A 25,515-nucleotide genomic window follows, 5' to 3' on the forward strand; every position below is an offset into this window, starting at 1 on the left:
CGAAAAAAAAATTTGTTTTTTTTCTGGGGCACGAAGGCCTCCTCTCCAAAAAATTATCAACAAAATTTTTTTTTTTATTTTCCGTTAAGTTATGACCTTTATAATGTTTTTATGACGTTTTAGGCCAGTATGTGATGTATGAGGTAAAATAGACCATTAAAAAAAAAAATTGTCACGAAAAAATTAACTTGACGGAAAATAAAAAAAAAAATAATTTTTTCTTTATAATTTTTTTTTCGAGTTGTCCGTTTTGCCCCTCATATCACGTATTGACTTAAAATATACTAAAAACATTATGAAGGTCATACTTTGACGGAAAATAAAAAAAAAAATTTTACCTAATTTTTGAAGAGGGCCTTTATGCCCCAGGGGGGCCTTCGTGCCCCAGGCTCCCCTATACATATATATTATTCACCCAGTATAACATATATCCTCGCTGTAAATTGACGTGATCCTTTTGGAAACTATCTGTCCATAATCATCATCCATTTAAGCTCGCTTCAATCGACTTTACATATTTATGTATGTATATATATATATATACATTAATTTTTGTTAAATATAACACTAAAAAAAGGCCATTTAATTTTTCGCGGTTGTGTATTGATATTAAATAATTGACATAATAATTGACAATATCCATTGAAAATTATTCAGCTAAAGTTAACATTATAGATATTTTATTAAAAACCTTTTTAACATTCTATTGACACTTTTATTAATAACTTTAGAGCACAACGTGATGTACGTGAATATTTAAATAAATTAAGTATTCAATTTTCATAAATAAATTCATATACGTCATTGTCGTCACATCAATTCATTTTTGTCATGCAAGAATAAAACTTTGATTTAATTAAAATTTTAATTAATAATAAATAATTTACATTCATTTATTATATGAGCGTATTAATATTTAGTGTTTCTCTAAAGTCTAATGACCAGATAGTTTAATAAAAAATTAATTTGCGCCCGTTATAACAAGTTCTGTATGTATTAGACGTGTTAGTATTCATTTGTAGTTCCCCTACAATAGGTACTTGGTTGAATGGGCGAACGCCCCTAAAAACAGAAAATAGAATTCTCTAGTAGTGTAACCACACAGTGGACTTGTACATCTGTAAGAAGGATACTCAACTACTCTTGCCCTTTATTCTTGCCTATTCCAGGACTTATATGGAAGCATTTAGAGACTGATAGAACTCAGGACCTCACACGGTATCAGATGTGATCTGTCGTCGGTGCAAAATGAAATCTCAGGAATGTAACGACCTCAAGACATCCCCAATAGAAAAAAATAAAAGGAATCTGAATCTCTTGGGTAAAACAAATTTGACGGTTGACTATACATGTAAGGGTAAATCTTATTTTTTCCGTCCTCATTCGTCTGGTCCCAAGTATCATTTCGACTAAAGAAAAGAGAAAGAAACTATTTTCTTTTTACGCCCTCATTGTATCTAGTCTCGCCTTTTTCTTTTCTCAGTCTCAGATAAACTATCAGTCACACCCTGCGACTTTTATTTCTCGCAATCATCCTTGCTTTGTGTTTATACACTATATGTATATATACATATATCTATACGTAAATACATATAAACACTGGTGCTTCGATAGAAATCTATACTGACAAAAGTCACTTTATACTTGACGAATATACTGAAAGGAGCAGAACGTTTGATGGCAGTCGGCTTTTATTGCGTTGTCTAAACGAGCCTTACTAACATCACCGTTGATTGAAAAGGCATTCCAAATTTTCTTTTTGTCTTCAATAACACAAAAAAATTGTCTATGAACAATTGTTAATTTTTTTTCCAAAAATCTATTAATCAGTAATTCAAAAAACTTTCTATCATTTTATGATAAATAAAAAAATTCCATCTATTATGACTCTATTAGAATTTCAATGGCCTAGATGACCGGAAATGGCGGAAAAAAATATATTCAAGACCAATTTCATCCCTTTATTTATATAGTTTTTTGTGAATATTAAGCACTTTGCTCTTTTTCAAGACCGTAGATCCTAGATGAGGGTTATTGTAGCAGGACAGAATAAAAAATTGAGCGATATCCTGGCACGGGTTTTACAGTATCGTGTGGTGGCGGCGTCGACGGACATGCATATAATACATACGAAAAAATACAGTGGACAGAAAACTATGGACTTTTTTTATTATAAGGCATTTGCGTGATGTAGTCTCTCTGTCTGAGTATTGCTGTTTCTATCGCCATAGGAAAATGAAACCGGTAATGCTTGGGCATTGATGGATTCGTTGAATGGGGGGATTATGCGCAGCATAAATACGCAATTTCGTCACGAATGTGAGAGCGAACGGCTTTAGTCCGTATACGCTTGTTTTCCTCCTGTTATATTCTGTTTTCCTATTCCAATTTATATATATACATTTCTATATATATAATAGATATATGTAGAAATATCTATATATATACATACAGCATATAAATATATACATATATATAAATATAAATATATATATAATATATACATATGTGTACATATATATATATGTATATATATATACATTCAAACAGCCGCAGGCATCCACCGCAACAAATTAACACATCGCTCTTTAGAAGTAAAACTAAAGCTCAATAATTCTATGATTGCAATGGATTTAATGATTTAAATTTATATTTAAGTATCATCCAACTATAGTTTAAAAACAATTTTTTATATCCTTATTAGCTTTTGATATAATATATGTACACATATATATAATAGCCTTTCTTTGCTATGCAAACAACTCATTGGATTTTTTACGAGTTACTAGTCACGGAATGTGTACCCAAATTACTGATTGTTTAGAAAATATATTCTCAAAAGATTTTTTCGATAACACTAGCTAATCCAAATAAACCCAACAAAAAAAGGTATCCTGAGTCTCAAGTTAAACATGGTATGAATTAAAAAGAAACTTAATATAATATATGAAAAAAAAACGTATGATCACTGGAGGCATTGTGAGCGTTGTTTGGTTAACCTAGCTCTCGAGTTGGTGCATCATTCAGTCCCAAAGCCCTTTTGTAAAATACCTCCGTTCCGGCTATTAGACGAAGCGAGCGTCTGAACCTGGTAGGGGTTCCCGGGCCATTATCTCTTTCACGCTGGTGTTCATTTTTTTACTCTATTCACTCACCCTCGGATTCCATCTAGCGTGACCTCATTTCCATACTTGAGGATATCGTTGGTATAATGCACGAGTGGAGGTCTTATGTGTTACAAAACACGAGTGTACTGTCACTAGTATCGGAATCCAACTTCCGGTGGGACGTGCGACCACCTGGTCGATTATGACCAACGGTGCGTAATACTCTCATCTAGAGGGTTTGTCTTTTATTTCATTTTTTTAATTTTTCGATGCCAGTGACGGAAAACACGTGATATCTGGTCACTGGGCTTTTATTACTTGGTTATGTGGATTTAATTGACCAACTGATGCTACTTTTCGTTATGGTGTGACACCAGGGGGTTGGGGTTTAAGACCTCGTACGAAAGGGTTTTTGTTCATGTCATAAATTGGTTTGTTTAGATTTTTTGCAGATAAGAGCGATAAAAGTTTTACGTATTTTATTTTTGTACAGGGTTAAAAATCCGTTTATTCGTTCACTATCCGATTTAAATTTGGATAGTAATACGTCGTCTTCGAGTTTTATTGAGGGGAATCAAGAAGATGGCGGGAAAATTCAAAAATATGATGAGCAAAATTAGGAAAAACTTTTCTTTTAATTAGATGAGAAGTATTAGAAAACCTGCATTCTAAATTTCCGTCCGAAATTTAAACGAATCAGACTCCAAAATTTTTTATTGCTTTATATAAAAAAAAATAATTCTAATAACTGATTTTTATTTTGATTTATAAACTCATAAATCTAGTTTATATTTTTTATGTTCGTTATGATGATAGGGTTATAAAATTTGTCATTTATATATACGCGTGCCTTGATTCGAATTGTGAAGATTTATTCATACATCATCCACCGACTGGTGTAGTATAGCCGTAGTTTTCGCAAGTGGTGATAAAGATCAAGGGACATTATACAGATTTGTCGGTCGGATTGGTTTTATGATTTTTCCGCCGGCGTCGAACGTCATCTCCACGTGTTTTCTTCCTTGTTTATTTTTTATTATTTTCCTATATATATCTCTCTATACTATATTTTGTCACACCCAAAAGCTTCTTTGCAGCTTTATTTTTTCGTACTTTTATTTCTTCCTTTTTATTTCCATAATTTAATTATCTTCTTTGAGTTTATGGCTCGCGGGCTTCCGACACCATCCTTCTAACCAGGGTCAGACCGTACACTATTTTCTTCTTCGCATAAATTCCATGAGATATCAAAATATCACATTTGCTTTCGCTAACACACAAATTCACTTTATTTATGAATTTATATATGTATATATAGTCATATTTTTATTATATTTAAATCAAATCTACACTTATTTCCTCTCTATTTTATTGCGACAAAATAACAGTAATATAATAATTTAATAATTATCATCATGACTTTGATGAAAAGGATAAAATTTATCAACTGTCAAGTAATTTCATCTAATGCCTGATTATTAAGTTTTGAAAATACGTGAATAGTGATCATAATTTCGTCTCCGTGAAATAATCTAGTGTTCAAGTCTAGTGTGTACGTGTAGACGATGTATTACATACAAATTCAAAGTTAAGTATGAAAGAGAAAGTGATATGAGCAAAGGAGATTGCAGTAAAATAGAAGAGGGATTTAAAGCGCGGCGAAATGACACACCCCATTATATATTATATAACATATACTACATTTAAATGCATATACATTTAGCAACAAACAGGTACATGTACAGATATAGCTCTGTATTTGTATACAGGCTAAATATATAGAGCTATAAAATCGTATACTACTGCGATGGAAGGGTTAAATCTTGCGCGTTAAATGGGACAGGACAAACTTCCGCGGAAACTTGGAAAATCGTAACATTTCATAGCCATCTACATTCTGCTTATAAAGCTGTACAGAATATATAATATATAAAGTAGTATATGTATATATATATATATATATATTGTTAAATGTTAGAGTCCATTGTTCTTGTAGTACCATACATCTCTTATTCTTTAGTAAAGAAACTAAGAGCATTTTACGATGATGCATAAGAGAAGACGAGCTACTAATTCTGGAAAAGGAATTAACGCCAGTACATTTGCATCCTTAAGAGTTTTCCAAGGAGTTATGGAAGATACTATACTATTGTAAAAATTATTATTATTATATAATAGACACTAGAGTCCTGAGACCAGTTATTTTCCATAGAAATGCAAATAAGTTCATCTGCAAATAGAAATATTATTATTATTGTGAAAAATTAACGTTACTGCTAAACTTTGATCTTTCTTTTATACTATTGTTGTTTTTCTTTCAGCGATTTGCAGAAATAAGACTACAATTGTTCAAGAATTGTCATCATTTTCAAAGTTTTAACGTAAGTCAAGTTTTCTGTGTTTAAGAAAAATTAGTCGCACTTATCATAAAAAAAAATTAAAAAATAAGTAATGAATATATATATTTTTTTTTTTTTTGTTGAAAATATATTTGTTCGAATAACCTAGTTTTTAGATGATTTATTACTGAAATATATATTTTAGACTTATGGCATAAAAAAATAATAATTCCATTATCTAATTTTCTATGGTCAGTTGTTACTATATAGAACATAAGGGTACTCATTTATTATATCACGTGTATTAGTTCTATTAAAAAAATAGATTTTTTTTCTATATGAATAATATTTTTAAAATGTCATAAGATCATTAGTTAGAAATTTCATTTTCTACGTATGTTTAATCGACTAGAATGAATAATTGATTTTCAGAAGTCAATAAAAACCCACCATCAATATTATTATCTTTTATATTGGCTTTAATTCTTTGACTTTTATTTTTTACACCGGAACGAACCCTTTCATGGCGTTTTTTTTTCTACTACTAACAATATCTGTTACGCGCGATCGACTCGTAATAATTGCCACCATGTTTTAAAAGTATATAGAGACAGATAGATAGTTTCTAATATTGAAGTAAAACTCTCTTTTTCATTGGTTACAGTAGCATCCGTACTCTCAACTTGACAGGGTTATTTTAGCCCCCTTCAACTTGTTAGCCAGTAAGTTCCGCCACTGACTTTAAATTCATTCGCGCGCGTTGATTGTTGAAGCAGTAGCTGTACAGTAGCACAAGCAGAAGCAACTGAGAAGGATTCGTGCACGCACATTGTCCTCGCATCTGTTAGACGATCTGTCCGTTTAAGAGGGTCTATGAGGGGAATTCAAAGACAGAAGAGCAAGGGGAGTAAGCCAAAAAATATGAGACTAAGAGGATGAGGGGTGAAGTGCTAGTTCAATTTCATTATCGGGTATAATTTTAAAGTGGCTGTTAAACCCAAGGGGTGATGTCTAACATTTTGAAACTTTACTTTCTCTCATGAGTGACTGACAGGCTCAGATGAATCCGCGACGAATCACACGCTGAGTTGAATCATCATTTATGGTGTATGTGTTTTGTTATCCTTCGATCGACTCTTTTATCACGGCCAGTATAACAAAGGGTCTATGTTTAATTAATTGAAAATATTTTTTGATTCATTCATCTTAAATCCTATTCTTTTGTATATTGGACTCAAATGTGTCATATTAGTATTTAGAATTTAAATTTAATTTCATAAAATATCAAGTTATAAAAACTTTTTTCAAAAATTTTTTAATTTTTCATTGTTTGAGAAAAAAATTTTTAACCACGAGCAAAAATTATTTATCAAAATGTAGTTTTTATCACTCCCATAAAAATTGGCTTATTGTAGTCAAATAAAGATCAAATAATTATTGTACACTAGGTCAACTTACACATACTCTGTATGAATATTAAATCAATGTAACAGCCTAACAGGTGGCGAATAATTTACCCGGATGAAATGTAATTATAAGGTACATTAATATATATATGTGTGTAATTATATCATGAAATTGAATATTATTTATCGAAATTAGTAACAATGGACATAATGTCGCATCGCTGTAAGCTATAATGAAAACAATAACCATTTCAATCAATTGATAATTAATATACTATCTCATACAATTAATAATCCATTGAAAAACCATATGGTACAGATAGATAATACGTACTAACAAAATTATTAACATCAAACGACAATTGACCCTTGTAATGGGATTTAACAGCTTTTCGTGGCATACAACAGATAATATTTATTTTAATAAACGTATTATTAAAAAACGTACGCGAAAAAAATTACTCAAGTGTATTTGGCATAAATAAATTTGAAAAGGAAAAAAAAATTTGACATTGACAACGAGCTTGTTATTTTCACACTCACTGAGAACCGCACATAGAAAGATCAGAGCTTGCGGGAGAAGAAAAAAATAAAAGAAAAAATAAATAAAAGCGAACGAGTCGAGCAAGGAATCCATTGAGTTACCCCATGCTGACATAACAAGGGGGTGTCGTGAATTGGTCGTAGCAATTTTCCTTTGAGGTTTGTCGTTTTGAGAAACGGTAGATCGGAGATCGCGAACGATGACACGTCAGAGTGAACTGACACAAAAGTGACCATCAAATGGTAACTGATATAAGCAGTCTTGAATTCGACTTATCTTGGGAACCTACTGAATCAGCTTCTATTATCTATTATCTATTTTCTCACAATAACGTTATTTATATTTTATTTATGTGTGTTTCCAGTTGTCATAAAGATAAAAGATAAAAGGAAGTTAAGTTAAATGCTAAATTCTAATGTCGCGACAATATTTGTCTTGAGACAATCCGAGAAAATAATAAATGAAATTGGGGTGGAACATAACGGTGTTATGGAGCGTAAGAAGGTAGTTAAAGTTTTTGAATTACACTGCTATCTAAAAATATTATTTCTATTCAGTTGAGTATTATAATACCTTGACTCCTTTATTTATTGTGTTTAAATTAAATTTTTATTTATTTATTTATTCTTTTTTTGGTTATTGTATTTTTATTGCGTTTTTTAAATTCTCAAGTCTACTTTTACTTTACTGAAAATCTATTACTGTATATACGGTACATAAACGCCCAAGGGAGTTTGTCGTAAATCCAAGTTTCAAGCTAAATTGCCGTTGGCACTCCATCATCGGTATCGTCGCCACATTATATTGCACCATCGCGAGTAATATAATAATCATGAAAATAATAATTGCCCGAATGGATGAGCTAGTTTTGTCGGTTTGGTAATAAAATAGTCGTGATTTATTAATAATAACAATTAAGAAACAGGAATAATTAAAGAAACGACCCCAGCGATGGATTATATTTTTAATTTGTTTTTTTAAGGTTGTACACAAATAACAAAAATTATTATTGTGTGATGATTTAGCGAAAATAAAGCCAATTTAATACGACGCAATCTTTTGTGTAAGAAGGCATCATAAGCCGTAGTATATACAGGGGAGAAATGGACAGAGACAAAATCATTAGGGCGAAATGTTGTCTTTGATCCCGTCACGATTCGCGTATCACGATGCTTTTAGGATCATGTCCAAGATGAAACTGAGGATGAATCAAAGAGAATAAGCTCTGTGAATTGATATTGGAAGGTTTGTCTCTACTCGTTTGTGCCCCGATCGTAATTATAATCATAATAGTTAAGAAAGTAGTAGAACGCTATGATATCACACAGGAAATGTTGCGGTGAAATTCTTAGCCCGCATATTGTGGCACAACAACAGCCTTCTTCATAGCCCATCTTTCCTCAGCTCACGAAGAAAAGCTAAGAAAATAGAAATGTAGGGCAGCTTGAAGCAGCAATGATGGAAAAAAATACGAGAAAAGAAACTGCGAATTATGGATAGGGGCTGAAGGACTATCGTAGTATTATCATTAGTGGATTCTCGAGGCTGTTAAAAAGAAGCGGGAAAAATCTTGTAGAGCACGTTATATACCCTTGTTAAAAATAATCCTCATTGACCTATATCTACCTAACAATATTAATAATTACTTATTTTACCAGTGTAAAAAAAAGTCATGACTCATGACCAATTCCTCGGGCTTTAATTACATTTTATAATTTTTTTAAAATTCAAATTAATTATCATTTCATTTAAATACCGTATAATTCTATGTATAGATAATACATAATTAGATGGATTGACATGAATATGACAGAAAATAAATGAAAAATAAATTAGAATATTTTTGTCTAAGACCATGTAGTCCATTACTCAAATTTTATGCGAAAGAAGAACAAAATAGTGAAATAATTATTCAACGAATTTCCTAAAATATCAGACTGAAGTTAAGAATGAATTGATGACATGTTCCTCCGAAAATTCCCGAAAAGTAAATCATAATTTTTTAACATCCAGGACATTTCAGATTATAAAAGACATATATTTGAATTTATGTGCAATGTGTTTTATGAGGAATGCAACACATGATTCGAGTATTCAATTAACAAAGTTGGCTGCTGGACACACTGTTGACTAAAAAGAAATTTTAAAATGCGCGTGCAACGTTGCAGAGTAACAAATGTCGCGGTTAATACTGCGGTTTGTGATAACGCAAACGAAAATTCCAGAATATATGTTACTCTGGAATATAGAAGTGGTGATAGTGATGGTGATGATGATTCGGTGAGTACCACCAACACTCTGGTAGGTGGCTGGTGAAAATAAACGTACCAACGAACGCACCGATGAACGCACTAACCAACAATTAATCTAACTGTCACAGGAAGTTAATTTATACGACGGTTAGACCGTTCATCACGTCGCACTATCTTCTTCGGTATATTCTCTGGGGATGCAAGGATACAACAGAACGATTTCCCGTTAAACATAACCTACACAGTAGGAAAGGGTAGTAGTGGGATTTTGCTAGTGTTGTAGTAGTGGAAGTAAAAGTGGGAGTGGGAGTGGTGGTGAATGAGGCTTTATCAACCCTTCACCACCAAGGCTTTCATATCGTCGAGACGCATTTCATGCAATCTAAATCAGACGCTAACTTGATAAATTATTGCCGCTGAGTATCTCGCTTTTGTCTCTCTAGATATTTTTTTTCATCCTTTTTGTTACACATTTTAATTTATCATTAACATTTTATTCAGTATCTTAATCATTTAAACTGACAACTTAATTTAGTATTAAATCAAGGAAAAATAAAATTTATTCATTGCGAGTTTAATAAATATGTTAGTGTCAATAAATAAAAGTTTAGTGTTTTTTTTTTGTTTGCGTTCTTTGAATCTATAAAATAAAAGTTTGGCATAATTTTGGGTAAAGACATGTTATTTCATGCAACGTTAAATTTCCATGTCTTTAAAAAATAAAAACAGAGAGTAGAGAAAAAAAAATCGTAATAGTATGCTATTTGATCGATTCACCGCGATAAAACAGAGCCATAAAACCGATCGGAATCACATCCGGATAAGTTTTAAGTTAACTGAGAGAGAAGAATCTTTAGAGCTTGCATGGCGCAGTCAAAAAGTCGTTGAATTGGACGCAAATATACACACTTTGCTTTAGTCTGCGAAATTCTCGATTACATTGTAAGGCAACAAAACTATTGTTAACTTCCGGAATACTAGCAAGAGAAAACGCGTTTTCCAATTCGCGTACATTGTGTAGAAAAGCTAAGGGACAAACAAGAATGAAGTCGTAATTTTAACGGTTACACTGCTCGTATTTTAACAGCAAGCTTGTCTTTTTCATCAATTTGTTTGACTAAAAAAAGGCCGGGTCTGATATAGATTTTTTTTACAGAAAGATACAAAGAACGATAAAAACGTCAGGGTTAAATGAAGATATTAACTGTCCCCTGAGCAAATATTTCTAATTGCCACGCCGCATGTCCTTTCATAAAAATGTTTATGTCCTAATACGAAGCTTCTTTGTACAAGAAATAATAAATTTATTTATTTTTTCGGGTGTCATATTGAAATAGTTATACCATAAAAGAAAGTTTCAGTTAATCGTAACAAACGAGTAAAAGTTATATCTGTTATTAAAACAATTATTAATTACGGATAGATATATTTATATATATATATGAATTTTTATTATCTTTGTGGATTTACCAAAAAACCTTTTATGTACGTTTCATAAAATTCAATACTAACAGAGAGTTATTCAATGTGAAAGTTATGTGACGAACATTAAATTATAAGTATGAAAAAATAAGTACAGACGGGAAATAGTCTTGGTCTTACTTATCGTTTAGTCAGACGATAAGATACAATAAAAATATTTAATAGCCTCGAGCTCAGTTTAAATGTGTATTACTCGCTCTTATGTTATTCTAATAACTGTTTTTTGTTTCAGTACTATATAGTTTTTTATATTAAATTTCGGATTTTCAAAAATTCCTAATTTTATTTGACAGACTAACAATGTGCGGATTGTTTTGCAAATCTTAACCGCAGAATTTCTCAGAAAAAAAAAATTTCACAAAATAAAAATAGTTTATAGTATTCTTGTACTATCTTTTGGTTCAAATCAAATTCCGTGATGAGAAATAAAAATTATTTAGCTACTTCATTAAAGTCTATTCCAACTGTACAAGAAATTAATGCCAAAACTCAAGATTATTTTAATGCCTACTCGAGAGTTTAAAAATACAAGAAAACTAAATAAATGTATGATAAAAAAAAAAAAAGTTAAAAATAATCTAAAGTCATTGATGTTTACGAGCGATTATTAAATTGTCCATTAAAGTAATTACTCACCTATTAACGTTTTTCCTGTGGCAACGCTGGTGGATCTTGATCCGAGTTATCTGTAACAACGAAAAATAAAAAATCATAAATGTGTAATATAATAAAATATAAGATAAGAGAAGAGAAGCACCCGAGGTTATGATCGTAAATAGTCGAGTATTAGTCATGGTGTGTCTTATGTTTAGAGATCGAAAAATCGTGTTGTAGCATTGGTCGGTTAAAGTTGCTGAGTGGAATTCATAGCAGTAAAATCTATATATATATATTTAATATAACAGCAGTAGCAAAAGAAGTAAAGCAGCAGCAACAGAGCACCAGTGTAGTATCAGTCTGACGGAACAGAAGTGTCAGCTGTAACTTTTATTGGTTATAAAGCTCGCGATATTATGCTGAGCCGGAGTAAATACGTTTATGCGTTCTCTTATCCTACTTGTATCCTTTCAACCTTGTTGGGGGATCGTCTTAACTTATTCTTTCTTTAGGAGATGAGTGGATCGAGTTGAGGATATCCACGATATGCCGCGATGGAGAAGAATATTTTTCATCGTATCGTGCGCCCACTTTACTTGCATTCTGTTTTGTTCAAGAACCCAAGGAACCCAAGAGCTACGAGAAAATCGAGGAGAAATATTTTAGTGAATGCATGGGCAAGGAGAACGAAGAGGAGGTGAATATGGTAAAATACACAAAAGAGATAGTGAGTAAAGAATAGAGGGAAAAAAGAGAACAAAAGTCTTATCAATCTAATACATTTCATATTTTATGGATGGGCGACTGTCTGACCCGCTCCAAAGATGTATTTATGGCTTCCAGACTATGCACCTTGTGCTGCTTTGCATTCTTTAACATACATATAGATATAGATGTATATAAATGTGTGTATATAGCACATAAAAAGGTAAAGAGGGTACACTATACTGTTACTGTTAGTAGAGTGAGAAAAAAAATATAAGGATAAGAAACTCTGGAGAAACGTAAATTGAATCACGCGAACTAACCAGTCGATGAATCACACACACACACACGCGGTTTCTTTCCCTGGCATTCGTGGTCAATGATCTTTTTCTCTAGAAGTGCCCTGTTCTTAGGTGTTTATTATGGTTTTTCTTTGTCATGTCAAAAATACATATTTTAAAAAATTTAATTTAAGAGCTTAAAAAATCAGTCGCTAATAAAATGAAAATAATTTAAAGTTTTTAGTGTTATTATGGTCTTAGCACGGAAAAAATAGACAATAATTGGAAAGCTATAAATGTCGATAAAAATATACATGAATATCAATAAATCATAATTTTAATGACGCAAATAATTCAAGTGGAATATAGCAATGATCGGAATGACATTAGTAACAATTAAAATATCCGTTATATTAACGATACGAGCCAGACAAACAGTAGCCATAGTCTAGCGTAGTGAACGTCATCAGCATAACGCGAGCGAAATTTGGCCTCGTTTCGCCGTCTATACGGCAATACGAGCATTCAAGTATATCGCCCCGTCATATATGTATATATATATATATATATGCATATATGTGATAATACTATAGTATTCATATTATATATGTTATGTAGTGCAGTATAGTTGCACGGTATAGTATGAAATTTTAGCCTGTAAATTTGGTCTGGTCGTCTGGTAGTTCCGGCGACCGATCGGCGCTGCAGACGAGCAATAAATCGAATGACAGGTTTCGTCGCTTCAATACGGGCAATTGCCTCCAGGTGCTCATGCCGTTATGACGTAATAACCCCAAAGCAAGCGCGGTCACTAATTCACAGATGTGTACGTGTGAGATAACTCCCATCATGAAACGCCGTTGGAATACATCAATACCATAGTCTTACTCGGTCTTCACTAAATATATGTACTACTCAAGGAGATGTGCATCTTGTAATCCGGATCTATACTCAGACACTGCCACGTCTTTCTATTCATGTACCGTACACTGTCATAAGAGAGAGACAGATAGCGAGAATGAGAGTTTTCTCTCTTCTCAATAGTATTTAGTGTCATGTGGGTGTATCCCATAACCTGGACAACGATCTACAGTTGATGGTTCATCCCCGATACACCTGACGCCTGTTAACGCGCACTAGACATGTCTAGCTGAGTTACCAACTACAACTTTCTGTTCTCCTAATACAGATATACATATATATTTATATATATTTATATATTATATATATAGAAATGTATATCTATATATGGATTTATATGTGTATTTATATATATATATATGTATTAATATATCTATATGATCACATGTATCTATCTATATATATATATTTATATATATGCATATATAGATATACATGAATACAATGGTTGATTCTAACTGTAATCCCGCAGGCTAGAGGTTGCTCGGAATAAGCTCCTTCACTCAACTAAACTCTGTTCTCCTCTCCACTCCATTCTACCAACAGTGTCTCATATGTTCTACTACTACTGCTCTGCTACTGATTTGTCGTAACGATCATGACTAGGCTACCGTTCGGGCGATTCACTCAATCCTGATTAGCTTGTCGGAATGATGACGCTTTCAACTTGATCTAATCTCGTGAATTAAGCTTATCAGTAGTGAAGCCGATTGTCTGACATTTTAGTATGATTAAACAGGTGACTATTTTTTTTTAAGAAAATTAAATCAAATTAATTAACTATAAATCGTTTATAGTCTGATTTAAAAACTTTTACCGAAGAAACATATTTTTCAGCTGAGTTAAATTATTATTATTTTTTTTTTTTTTTTTTTTTTTTTTTTTTTTTTTGTAAGTTCTTTATAATTAAATCAGTGATACTGTATCACATATACCATAATACCCTAACAAAGTGTATCTTTTACCAGACTTCCGTCATTTGATTCACGTAATAATTCATTTTAGCAACTCTCAAGACAAAGGTAATTCAATTTTCATAATAAAATTTAAAAGTTTTCTCTCTCAAATAATTGATTCAATTTTTATTTCTTACTTACGGCAAGAAAAATAATAAAATATTACATCCTGTTTTCGCATATAACGGCATTACTATTGATCTGAATGTATAAAACGTAAGAAATAAAAAAAAAAAATGTATAATCAAAATGATCTAGTTATTTATTTCCTTTGAATAGAGCAACAAACGTAAATACAAGAGTACTTTTAACGACAAAGTATTTTTTGCTCGTTGATCTTGCAAACAGCGGCATCGCCTTGTAAACTTGAGCCAACGCGACTGGTACCAAGGCCAGTGAACTTGCCACTTGAACCTTTAGCATCATTACTATCGTGGCAAGTTGCTGTTGTTATTTAAAATATAAAATTAAATTAGTTAGTGGTACTACTGGTAATATTGATGATACTGCTGCTGGTTTTGTTCTGTGCTACCGCTAACCACTTTTCTGTGGTTTTTGTGGCCAGTTTAGATTTTATAACGCTACACTGGCTTTTGCTCTTATTAACACGGGACACGCCATAATAGAGTAACATTGGATAGAGAGTAACACGCCATCATCCACCAACTGGGTATAATCTTTTAGATATATACAAGTAATGATAGCTCTGTGTTTATTTCCTGGTGCGGTTTGCCACGGCACGAGCCGTCATGTCTACCGCGTGCGTATGCACACACTCACATACAATAAAAAGTGCTGGTGCTAGTAAATACTCAGTCCGACACCAACTATATGTAATATCGAAGAATATAAGTACAAAATACTCAATAAAAAAATAATTATTTATAAAAAATGTGTGTAGCTGTTCCATGGCATTCGCGATTTCTCCAGTCACGCCCTTAGCTGGCGGGCAAAATCTTCCGGGAAACGATTATAATTATAGATGAAACGCGATGCAAAATGTGGAAGCTCTCTTATGCTCCGCCTTCTTCGTAATAGACAAGCGGCTCTGTTGCTGCTGATGCTGATGCTGTATAGCTGCGAGTATTAATGTCGAAGAAATAACTGGAAAAATATTTACTATACTACCAGATTATAGCTCAAGTGACTTTAACTGATTACAGTTTATTCAAGTGTATTATTATTTAATTCATTATTACCAATCTAACTGACTACTTCAAAACAAACCAATGTTTATTATGCATTTATTTTAATCATATATATTTTTACTCATTTATTTATTTATTTTATTTTTTCGACTGATTTCCAGGTTATCAACCTTTTGACAATATATATATATATATATATATATATACTTTCGCCAATCGCGATATGTTTTTGTTGCGATACATTAAGATAAGATATTTTATTGGCTGCACAGAAAATTTGCTGCAAAAAATTGTAGGAATAAAAATTAATTCGGGACGCTACCGTTGGCGCTAGTTGGCTTGTTACAATTTTTCAAAATCAATATATTTATTTGTCGAAAAAAAAAAATTCAGTTTTAAAAAATAAAACGCAACCTTATTATACTCGAAACCTTAAATGTGGCGGGGAAAAAATGTACGGTACATAGAACAGAAATCGGCCGTCAACTTAAGGAAGCATCCTTCAAGATCATCTCCGGCTTGTTTATAAGTCACGTCTTTTCTATCTCTTATCCTCATTGAATGTCCGTTGGCGCATGCGAATATTTAACCCCTCACGACTATCGTCACCGATCCCCGAGCCAACTCTCGAGATCTCAATTCGTTTCTCGCGCGCTTCATTTACTCTAACGTAAAGTGCAACCACCCCACGTGACATAAAAAAAAAGTTTTTTCAACACACGTCGAAGGGTGAGAGGGAAATTTTCGCGGAATTTTTCGACGCCTCATTTGACGCTTTCCATCTCTTTTTTTATTTTTAAGGGATTTATACACAAAAGTATCCAAACTTGGTATATATTATTACAGTTGGCAATGGTAATGGATATTGCTTTCAATGTACTGCCAGTACGTGATGAGTCCGTTTGTCGTTTTTTACAATCACTTTGTGACTCTCACCCACTTTCCGAAATATCATTTCTTCCACTCGATTGTTATGACAAAATGAAAAAATTCATTTCACAGACTCGCCTATTCTTTACTCTTCCATTGACATTTGTCAGATCATCTGAGTCAGTAAAATTTTATATATCCAACATTCTGTATCCAAATATTGTCTTGACGGCCTTTATAAGAAATTGATAAAGGAAATAATAAAAGAAACCAGCAGCCCTGACGGTAGCGTCCTTAATTAATTTCAACGGCGGGCTTTTTAAAAAAAATTAAAATGTTTTCGTACAAAAAGGAATGCTATAGCTGCACTTTGACGTTCAAAATAGTCAAACAACTACGAAATAATTAAAAAATATCATTGAAAGACCGAAAAGCGAAATGCATCATAGCAAAAGAGAATTTGAAGACTAATAGACCGGAACTCGTGGTTCTGCTCAAGCAGGTTGGAGCCCAAAAGAATAGGATAAGCATCAGCGAGTGAAAGAGCAAAGATACATTTTATCATCGAACAAATGCCGCCGTAGGTAAAATGCAAGTCAACCCTGTCCTTTTAGTTACAATATACCTCTCAACTCTTTTTATATTTTTATTATTATTCATTCATTTTCTATAGTCTGAGTGTATATATTTGTCATCGTATATATCTCTGTAGCCTGCTTAGTACTCTTTTCGATGATCCCACTCCAGTGGGCACGCGGATCGTAATGCCAAAGAGCCCGCGTTCATTTTCAAAGCAGCCGAGGAGCGCTTGTAATTAACGATTACAAAGTATTTCGTTCAGATGATTATCAGTCTGCGCCGGATGCACGGAGTTCGCCATCCCCCATAACTTCCGGCACTTTGATGTGCAGGCCTTCCCTTGTTTTCTGCCCCATTGTACAACCCACGGTCTTCTCTATCGTTGCAATAGCATATCCAAAAGGATGATAAACCAGGGGGAGAAGGAGAAACTGGCGGTATAGGTATATGTTTACAGAGCTAGAGGTAGAGGTATATTATAGAGAGATCTGATAGAAAAAGTAAAGAAGGAAGAGGACAACGGGAATATATTTTAGCATACACTTGAATCCCTCTTACTCTGTGTACAATCATGAGAAATCTCCGACTGCATTGCAGTATTTTAAATCGCACTCAGGGATGAAAAGCCGGTGTGGGTATAGATTGTATACACATGCATAATAGTTGTCGATGTACATTTATAATACACATATAGGAATACATGTAACTGAAAGAGAGAAAAATAAAAGTAAGTGCACGTGCAGAATCGACAAACGTCGAACGTTAATTGGCGCCTCGGGTGAAGTTTCCGCTTCTCATTTCTTTTTCTCTTATTCTCATAGTTTTTTTTCTCCTCTTACTTTTTATTTCTATTTATTATTTTTTATTTTTTTTATATATATCAACCTCGAGTGCAAGCAAAGAGCTGACAAAGAAATAAAGTCTTTGCTAGTTGTTTCTTTCTCCCAGTCTTTTTCTCATTTCGTTGGGTTAAAGCGAAGAAAACCGTGTTTCCGTGAAGGGATACAGCCCCGAGGCAAGTTGTTACTTTCTTGACACGAAGTGTAGTGCAATTAGTTTACTGTCAAGGCTACTATCCAACGATCAAACGGTTTCTCGAGCGAGATAAAAAAGATAAGCGCGCGGTAAATTTATGTAATTGGGATTATTGTGTTTAAAATGAATGAAAATTTTGGGTGGCGCCCGTTAGGAGTGTGAAGAATAATTTCTCTTCTTGTAATCAACCAGCTCTGTTGTTTAATTTATAAAAGGAAATACTAATGATGAAATTTGTATAAAATCTTTGGACAAGCTATTAGTTAATTTATATAAAACAAAATAATAAAAACCGTTGACTCGGCGCAAGTCATAAGTTAACTGTTTCTCATCAACTATAAGTCCAATAAATAAAGCAATAATATTTTTTTCCCCGTGTAGTTTTAACGGTTGGCTGTTTTTAATGTTGTGACATGAAGAAGAAAGGGTTTCCAACAACGAATTATATGATCCTGAGGAGGATTTTATCGCTTAAGCAGTGCAGCAGATAGCGATGGTTGAGCCAGTAAGTATAAGTCTCCGTCGACGGGGTCGTCCAGTTTATAAGCATTATAGTGGGTTTTCAGTTTAGGACTTTCGTTTAACGTTTAAAGTCTCGATATAACGTGTACCAAGTGAACCTCTCGTTCCACGTTTAGTTAATGACGTGTCAGGATAATAATAGTCGTATCATCGTTTTGCACCAACGACAAACGACGATCACATCCCAGGCTGACGGTACACAGATCTCGCCGTCATTCCATGCATGATACTGACGGTGACGGTTTAGCTTATATTGCTAGCTTTTGCTTTATAGTTTATGTGTGGATACGTCTCTCTTCCTCTACTTAATATGCCCTTACAGGCATATGTTTTAAAGCTCACGAGTAATTGTCTATTAAAAGTACGCAGCCGGATCCTGAATACGAAAGACCGAGCCGCGTCACAATGGACAACGAAGTCGTTAAAGGGGTGAGCTCGATTAAATTTCATTATCAAATTTTACGATTATTTGGGGCGCGATAGGTAGTAAGTATATATTGTTTGCTGAGTAAAGAATAGTAATGCTGTTATATATTTTTAGATATATGTAGATATATAGTGAGTAGAGTTAGAGATTGGCTGGGATGAAAAAAAATTCATTTGAATTTTTCACGCTAGTTCTACACCCATAAACCCATCAACGTCATAACGTCATGCTCACTGACTACTCTTGTCGCCAGTTCAAAGTGCGATGGAATACATGAATTGAATATTTTTTTTTACTCGAATAAATATTATACAGAATTTTCACATTTATATTTTATAAAAAATAGTCTTTTTCCTTTAACTTTTTCCAGTTAAATTAAATTGCTGAAAAACTAATTTTAATTGATATAAATTGTAAAAAACTTTGTTATTTTTATCTACATTTTATTTTTTGTGAAATTGTCGAAAGCATTAAAAATTTTAAGGTAAACAAAAAAAATTTATCACCGCTTTAAATTAACAAAAAGATAATGAATAAATAACAGAATAAAAACGCATCGAAACTCAATGCAATGTAAATAAATATACATATATACACTCAGTTGATGTAAATGTTTAATGAGTGCAGGTGAATTTTTCGCCGGATGATAGCAAGCAATGTACCGTAAACGACTCAATAAAGCACGAGAATTCAAAATATCCCGGGTATTTCGAATTAAACGAGTGACCTTTTTACGAGCGTTTGTGTCCACTGGACTCTGTTCATCCTGCTATATACCAGAGGGGACACTCGCCAACGAGAAAAATAAAAATAAAATGAAAAAAAAAAAAAAAAAAAAGAAATATATATATTTAACGAACGCTATTTGAAACATGCTACGATTCCTCGGAGGCTCTCTCGCACTGGCAATAAAGCTGCCTCGAACTTTATTGTCCAGCCATAGAAGCGAAAAGACTTATTGTCACACACATTTATACAGATACATTTATATACATATACAACAATATATTCCCTAAAGTAGTTATACAAAATGTACGATTCGAACATAGCATGTACATCTGAATGTCTACCTTTGAATTTCCGGGGTTTATAAGCGTCATGAACCAGTGTTACGTTTGCAGTTAACGATTAACGATTCATTTAAGAACATTTAGATTTACTGCTAAGGTTATAGTATACGTCTTAGACATTATTCACTAGCTCCATCTAACTGGCGTTCTGCTACAACTTGACGACTCGACTACTACGTTCGCTTTCCGCTTTTCTTCCCTGCAACTTATGTGATCCTACTCACTGATAAGAAATCTTTATCTTTGTCGCTTGGCATTCTGGTGCTTATTGGTACTTGCCGAGCTACGATTTAAGATATAGAGGAAATAGACGGGGCAAAGCGAAATAGGTTAGAGCGAAATTTTCACGACAAAGTAGAGTACTAAAACACAAAACGTTTTCTTTAAACATTTCTTCATATATATATATTTTCATATTATTTAGCGAGAATAAATTTTAAAAAATTTCGCTGTTCTCTTCATGTCTTCAAGTTTTTTTCACTAGATCTTGGACTTCACTAGGGATTTCTTTAACGTCGTCAATACATTTGTCTTGAGCTAATTTCTTGTCATCCATGAACGCTGTACCAAGAGTGTAATTATCGTAATTCGTTGTAGCTGTTAGTAGGACATTAAAACTCCCGAAATGCTTATACTTGACGTCCTGCTACTTGGAGAGTTAAGCCGATGTCGAGGACTCGACGAGCCGATAATGTTCACTTGCGAGGCCATAACGACCAGCCTACTTTACTGTATCCTATAGACTGTATATATTTATATAGAATGCTATATAATATATACTACAACTATAACACCCTACACCCTATACTTGTTATACAACAATAAGAGTTGAGTGTAAAGAGCATTTCGCAGAGCAACAATGAAACTTGATGGTAAATAAAAAATAAGTCAGACCACTTGGCGATTTTCATGATCATGAAAATCGTTAAGTGACCAACGAGAAATATCGCTTCGTCAAGGTAATAAAATTCCAATCGATAATAACTTAACGCTGGTTTTTTATACATACTAAAAGTAAAAAAAAAAAAAAAAAAAAAAAAAAAATATTTTTTTTCCGTATACTAAAAGCAGTGAGTGTGCTTTTTTAAGTATATTGAAATATCCTCCACGTAAAATAAATTTTAAAATATCAATAAATCACAACCAATATATGCAGGCATATCTTTAATAAATTAAAAATATTTCTATCTAAATAAAATATATTATTGGTAATTTTTAAGTTAACTTTGAAAGGATAGAGCTTAATAAATCTTGCAAGTTAGTAGATTTAACATTCCTCATATTTAAAAGTAAAAAATATATATCCTTGTGCACTTAATGCTTAAGTCTTTACCTCCCAACGCTAATCATATCTCGCAGTAATATAAATATATATAACTGCAAGTCAAGATGGAGCTAATGTCTCTCAGGCTGTTCTATTAGTACTTCTTCCATGCGTGCACTCTAACATTCGCGTATCCACATGTCTTGATATTATAAAAATATATCTGTATATAAAAGTTGTTTTTATTTTTCAAACATTCAATAATCACATACAGGTATATGGGCGTTATGAGGCTTTTATCGCGAATAGACCGTCGAGTCACTTGACACCTATCAGCATGCTACTGATGCACATGTACAGTCTGTGTATCCCACCTTATATTACCTCTTAAAAGATTCCAGATGAGTACTTTGTCTAAGTACACTCTTATGGGTTATAAGTGCTTGTGATATCACATTGACTTTGTAAAGATGCGACAACCCATAGTCCATAATATCTATTAGGTATATTACTTGCTTAACTGCTTGTTCGTTCGCTACTTTTGATATTTTTATTTTATATTTACATCCTTCCTACTGCTTTCTTGCAACTTACAACTGATTTAACCATTTACCAGTTTTCAATCCCACTTTATAAGAAATTTACTTCCAGTTTTATCGCTTATGACCTTTGATATTTTCATTTTTTAAATTTTAAGCATCTTCTTTTTTTAATATAAATATGTTACTTATTATCGTGTGTATTTTTTTACTTAGTTCTGGTGGATTTTGTTCTTTATTATTGTTATTTTTTTTTATAGTTGATGTTGCAAATCCCCTGAGAGGTAGTAGAAGAGTAACTGAGCCATAAACATCCAGTAGGATAATTAACCCTTTGAGAACTTCAAGGCCCGGACGGATTTTAATAATCTTAAAAGACACCGGGGGTTTTGATTAGTACTTCAACGTTGATGTTGACAATGCGACGCTCGCATCCAGTCACCAGCAATGAGACACGCGTACAGCACACATTTGCGTGCATTCCTTTTTTTTTACTTTTGTCTTTTTGTTACTCTTTTGCGTTTATTTTTATTTCCCTCGACAAAATATGCACCGTGTACAAAATGACAAACGCGGTAGTACGAGTACGTGGGTACATTTAAATGAACACAAGAGGAAAGAACGAGGGGGAAAGGGAGGGAAAAACAAACGCGATTACATTCAAGTTTTGATGCTATTGCTGCCTTTTTTTCAGACCACACTGCGAACTTGGAAATTTCTTTTTTATAAATTTTTTTGTTATTAATGCCATAATTTTTTTTTTATGCTTGTCTAGAAATATTGAAAAGGGTGGAAAATATATGAGTACATGTAAAATAAATAATAAAATAATTAGCTCAATGAAGATTTGAAATAAAAAAATTTTTTTACAAACAAACTTGCAATGTAATGTACGGTACATACGTTCAATGTTGTTTATGTATGGCACTTTGAAGTATTGAAATAAAGGGCAGTCCCAAAGGGCACGGTTACAACAATGAGCGGAGAACATGAAACACAGAGCCCTTAATGGCTAATAACACACGTGGATTATTTCAAAAAAATAATTTTTTTTGTTTTACGTTTACAAAGTCAAAGGATCGCGCAGGTCTTTGGCTTCTTTTTTTATGACTAGTTGCAGCTAATTTTTTTTCTTTTTGTGGTTAAGACCGACATATTGTGTAATGTCGCGGTTTTTAATTAAAACTATGGCTTCAGATATTTTTTAAATAATTTATTTCATTATTTTTATAATAGTCATTATCACTAAAAGACATTAAATTTTTTATGGAATATAAAAAAATATAAATTACTAAAAAAAAACTTGCTTTTTAAATGAAATATTTTTAGTTGACGTATCAAGCTGATTGTAGCTAATTAAAGCAATTAAAGTTAATGATGTAATAACTTATTATTATCCGTATTTAATTAATGTATAATCACTTTTAAATACATCAATTATCGCTTTCAAAATTTTGATAGTGACTCTTGGACATTGTGTATTTTATAGCTCGAACTAAAAATATAATTTATCACTCTAGTTATCGTAATAATACAGAACTTGAAAGACTATCCCGGAAGATCGTTAGAAGCAAGTCTATAATAATTTTAAAAATTTATATAATTAACTATTAATTCATTGGACTTTTTTTTAGATTTGTTGAAACTGAAGGCAAAGAAATGGTTATAAATATAGCAAAACAATTTTTTTTAGTATTTTCTACTGGATTTATAAGTGATTATGTATTGGCTGGAGTGATAATAAATGGAAATAATAATATACATGGATGGAATGTACTGATTGGTAAAAAATATTTTCAAATATTTGGCGAGTGTGGTGGTTTATTTATTAACCGACATGTTTTTATTACCGATGCCGAATGTTTTAACTAGTAATTATATTTAAAAAATTAATTATTCATGATTTATAAATATTTCGATAAGTATAAAAGAAAAAAATTACTATTGCAGTATGATAAGAGAGGGAGATATTGAATGTATATATTTTTCACATCAAAACTCTAAGAACACACTTTACAAAGTAGACAAAGATAACATTTATTATAATGAAGATTTGAGTAAAACCTATGACAGTAATAAACGTCAAATTGTTGTATTAATGTCTAAGATTCCGATAACTGAAGATTACTTTGATCTACATAATGATATCAGTGATATTAATAGTCATAAATGTTACGTGTTTAACAATCAAGATTCTCAGTTGGATCTTAGTCCTTGCACGACAGCAACATTACATTATATATCGAACGATAATATTCATGACCCAACGTTTCTATGTTCTTGGACAGATTTTACTGTGGTATGTTAAGAAAATGTGTTCTAAGATTTTTTTCCTATACATCAAATATAGAGATTGGTAAATTGTTTTAATTTATTACAGATTTCTGGAAATGCAGTGATTTGTGATTCGAAAAAAAACCCTCAAAAGAAAATTGTTCTTGGATTATTGTCAGTACATAGGAATTTGAATGATGATGAAGCTTCATCGATTGGAGTAGAAAATGTAACTGATTTGCGAGATAAAATTAACGAAAAACTGAAACAACTTTTGCAGTAATTTTTTGTTTGCGTTCATGAATATCTAATTAGTATTTACTAATAATGAATCTGCTATGCAATTTAATTAAATTGACGTCAAATATAAAATGTCTTTGTCACATAATAAATGGCTATTAATTTATATAAATTTTCCTATACCTCGAAAATGCATCTAAAATTTTTTGGCTTCATTTACTATCATTAATATTTTTTTTCAATAGATTATATTTTGCTATGAAAATATTAATCGAGTGTGTATTGATTTTAAACAAAATTTCAGATCTGAACACCATAAATATCATGTACGTTATTTTTTATTAATATGTAATAAAGAAAAACGTAATGAGACTAACAATCGTGAAAAATAATGGGATCCTATGTTAAAAAATAAAATATTACATTATAAATGAAATCGTGCGATGTAACACGCGAAATGGATAATAAATTTTCAGTATCATGGGATTTATCGGACAATTTGTTTGTAAACAGGGCTTAATTATCAATTAAATTTAATCGCTTGTAAATGTAATATAGAGAACGAATGAAAGAAAAAGTGAAATGTTAAGAGAAAATGTATGAAGAGAAGAGAGAAAAAGAGTAAAGGTTATCGCATCACTGGCCTTTGAAAACAGTCCCTTCATTGTGCGCGATCATAACCCAATATAATTTTTTTTCATCCCTTATCTCGACTGCGGTCTCAAGTATAGTGTAAACATGAGGCAATTAGGATGAGAGACGTAACGGAGATCGTAGATCCGTCGACGATTCGACGGGGCAAATACTAGAGAAATAAGCGAACAGTATTATAAATTGGAGTTGAGTAGTAAGAGTACACTCCCATTATATTTTATTGTATTATATATATATATATATATACATATATGTGTGCTTGGGTTATATAAATCGAGTATAGAGACCGTCGTATTTTATTTG

The 25,515-nt window shown here is 32.3% G+C and overlaps 1 protein-coding gene across 2 annotated transcripts; it reads left to right on the forward strand.

Moving 5' to 3' along the window:
* Window positions 1-5,428: 5,428 nt before the first annotated feature.
* On the forward strand, window positions 5,429-24,669 carry LOC103576590 (uncharacterized). Of its 2 annotated transcripts, none has more exons than XM_008556881.2 (4): window positions 5,429-5,488; window positions 23,679-23,915; window positions 23,995-24,343; window positions 24,425-24,669. In XM_008556881.2, the coding sequence occupies exons 2-4, from the start codon at window positions 23,704-23,706 to the stop codon at window positions 24,599-24,601; spliced, it is 738 nt and encodes a 245-aa protein (XP_008555103.1). In that variant the 5' UTR covers window positions 5,429-5,488; window positions 23,679-23,703; the 3' UTR covers window positions 24,602-24,669. The 2 variants fall into 2 exon arrangements, with proteins under 2 accessions (XP_008555103.1, XP_008555102.1); XM_008556880.3 differs by lacking the exon at window positions 5,429-5,488 and adding an exon at window positions 23,525-23,614.
* Window positions 24,670-25,515: the final 846 nt, after the last annotated feature.

Source organism: Microplitis demolitor, chromosome 3 (genome assembly GCF_026212275.2).
Source record: "Microplitis demolitor isolate Queensland-Clemson2020A chromosome 3, iyMicDemo2.1a, whole genome shotgun sequence".
NCBI classification, from domain to species: Eukaryota; Metazoa; Arthropoda; class Insecta; order Hymenoptera; family Braconidae; genus Microplitis; species Microplitis demolitor.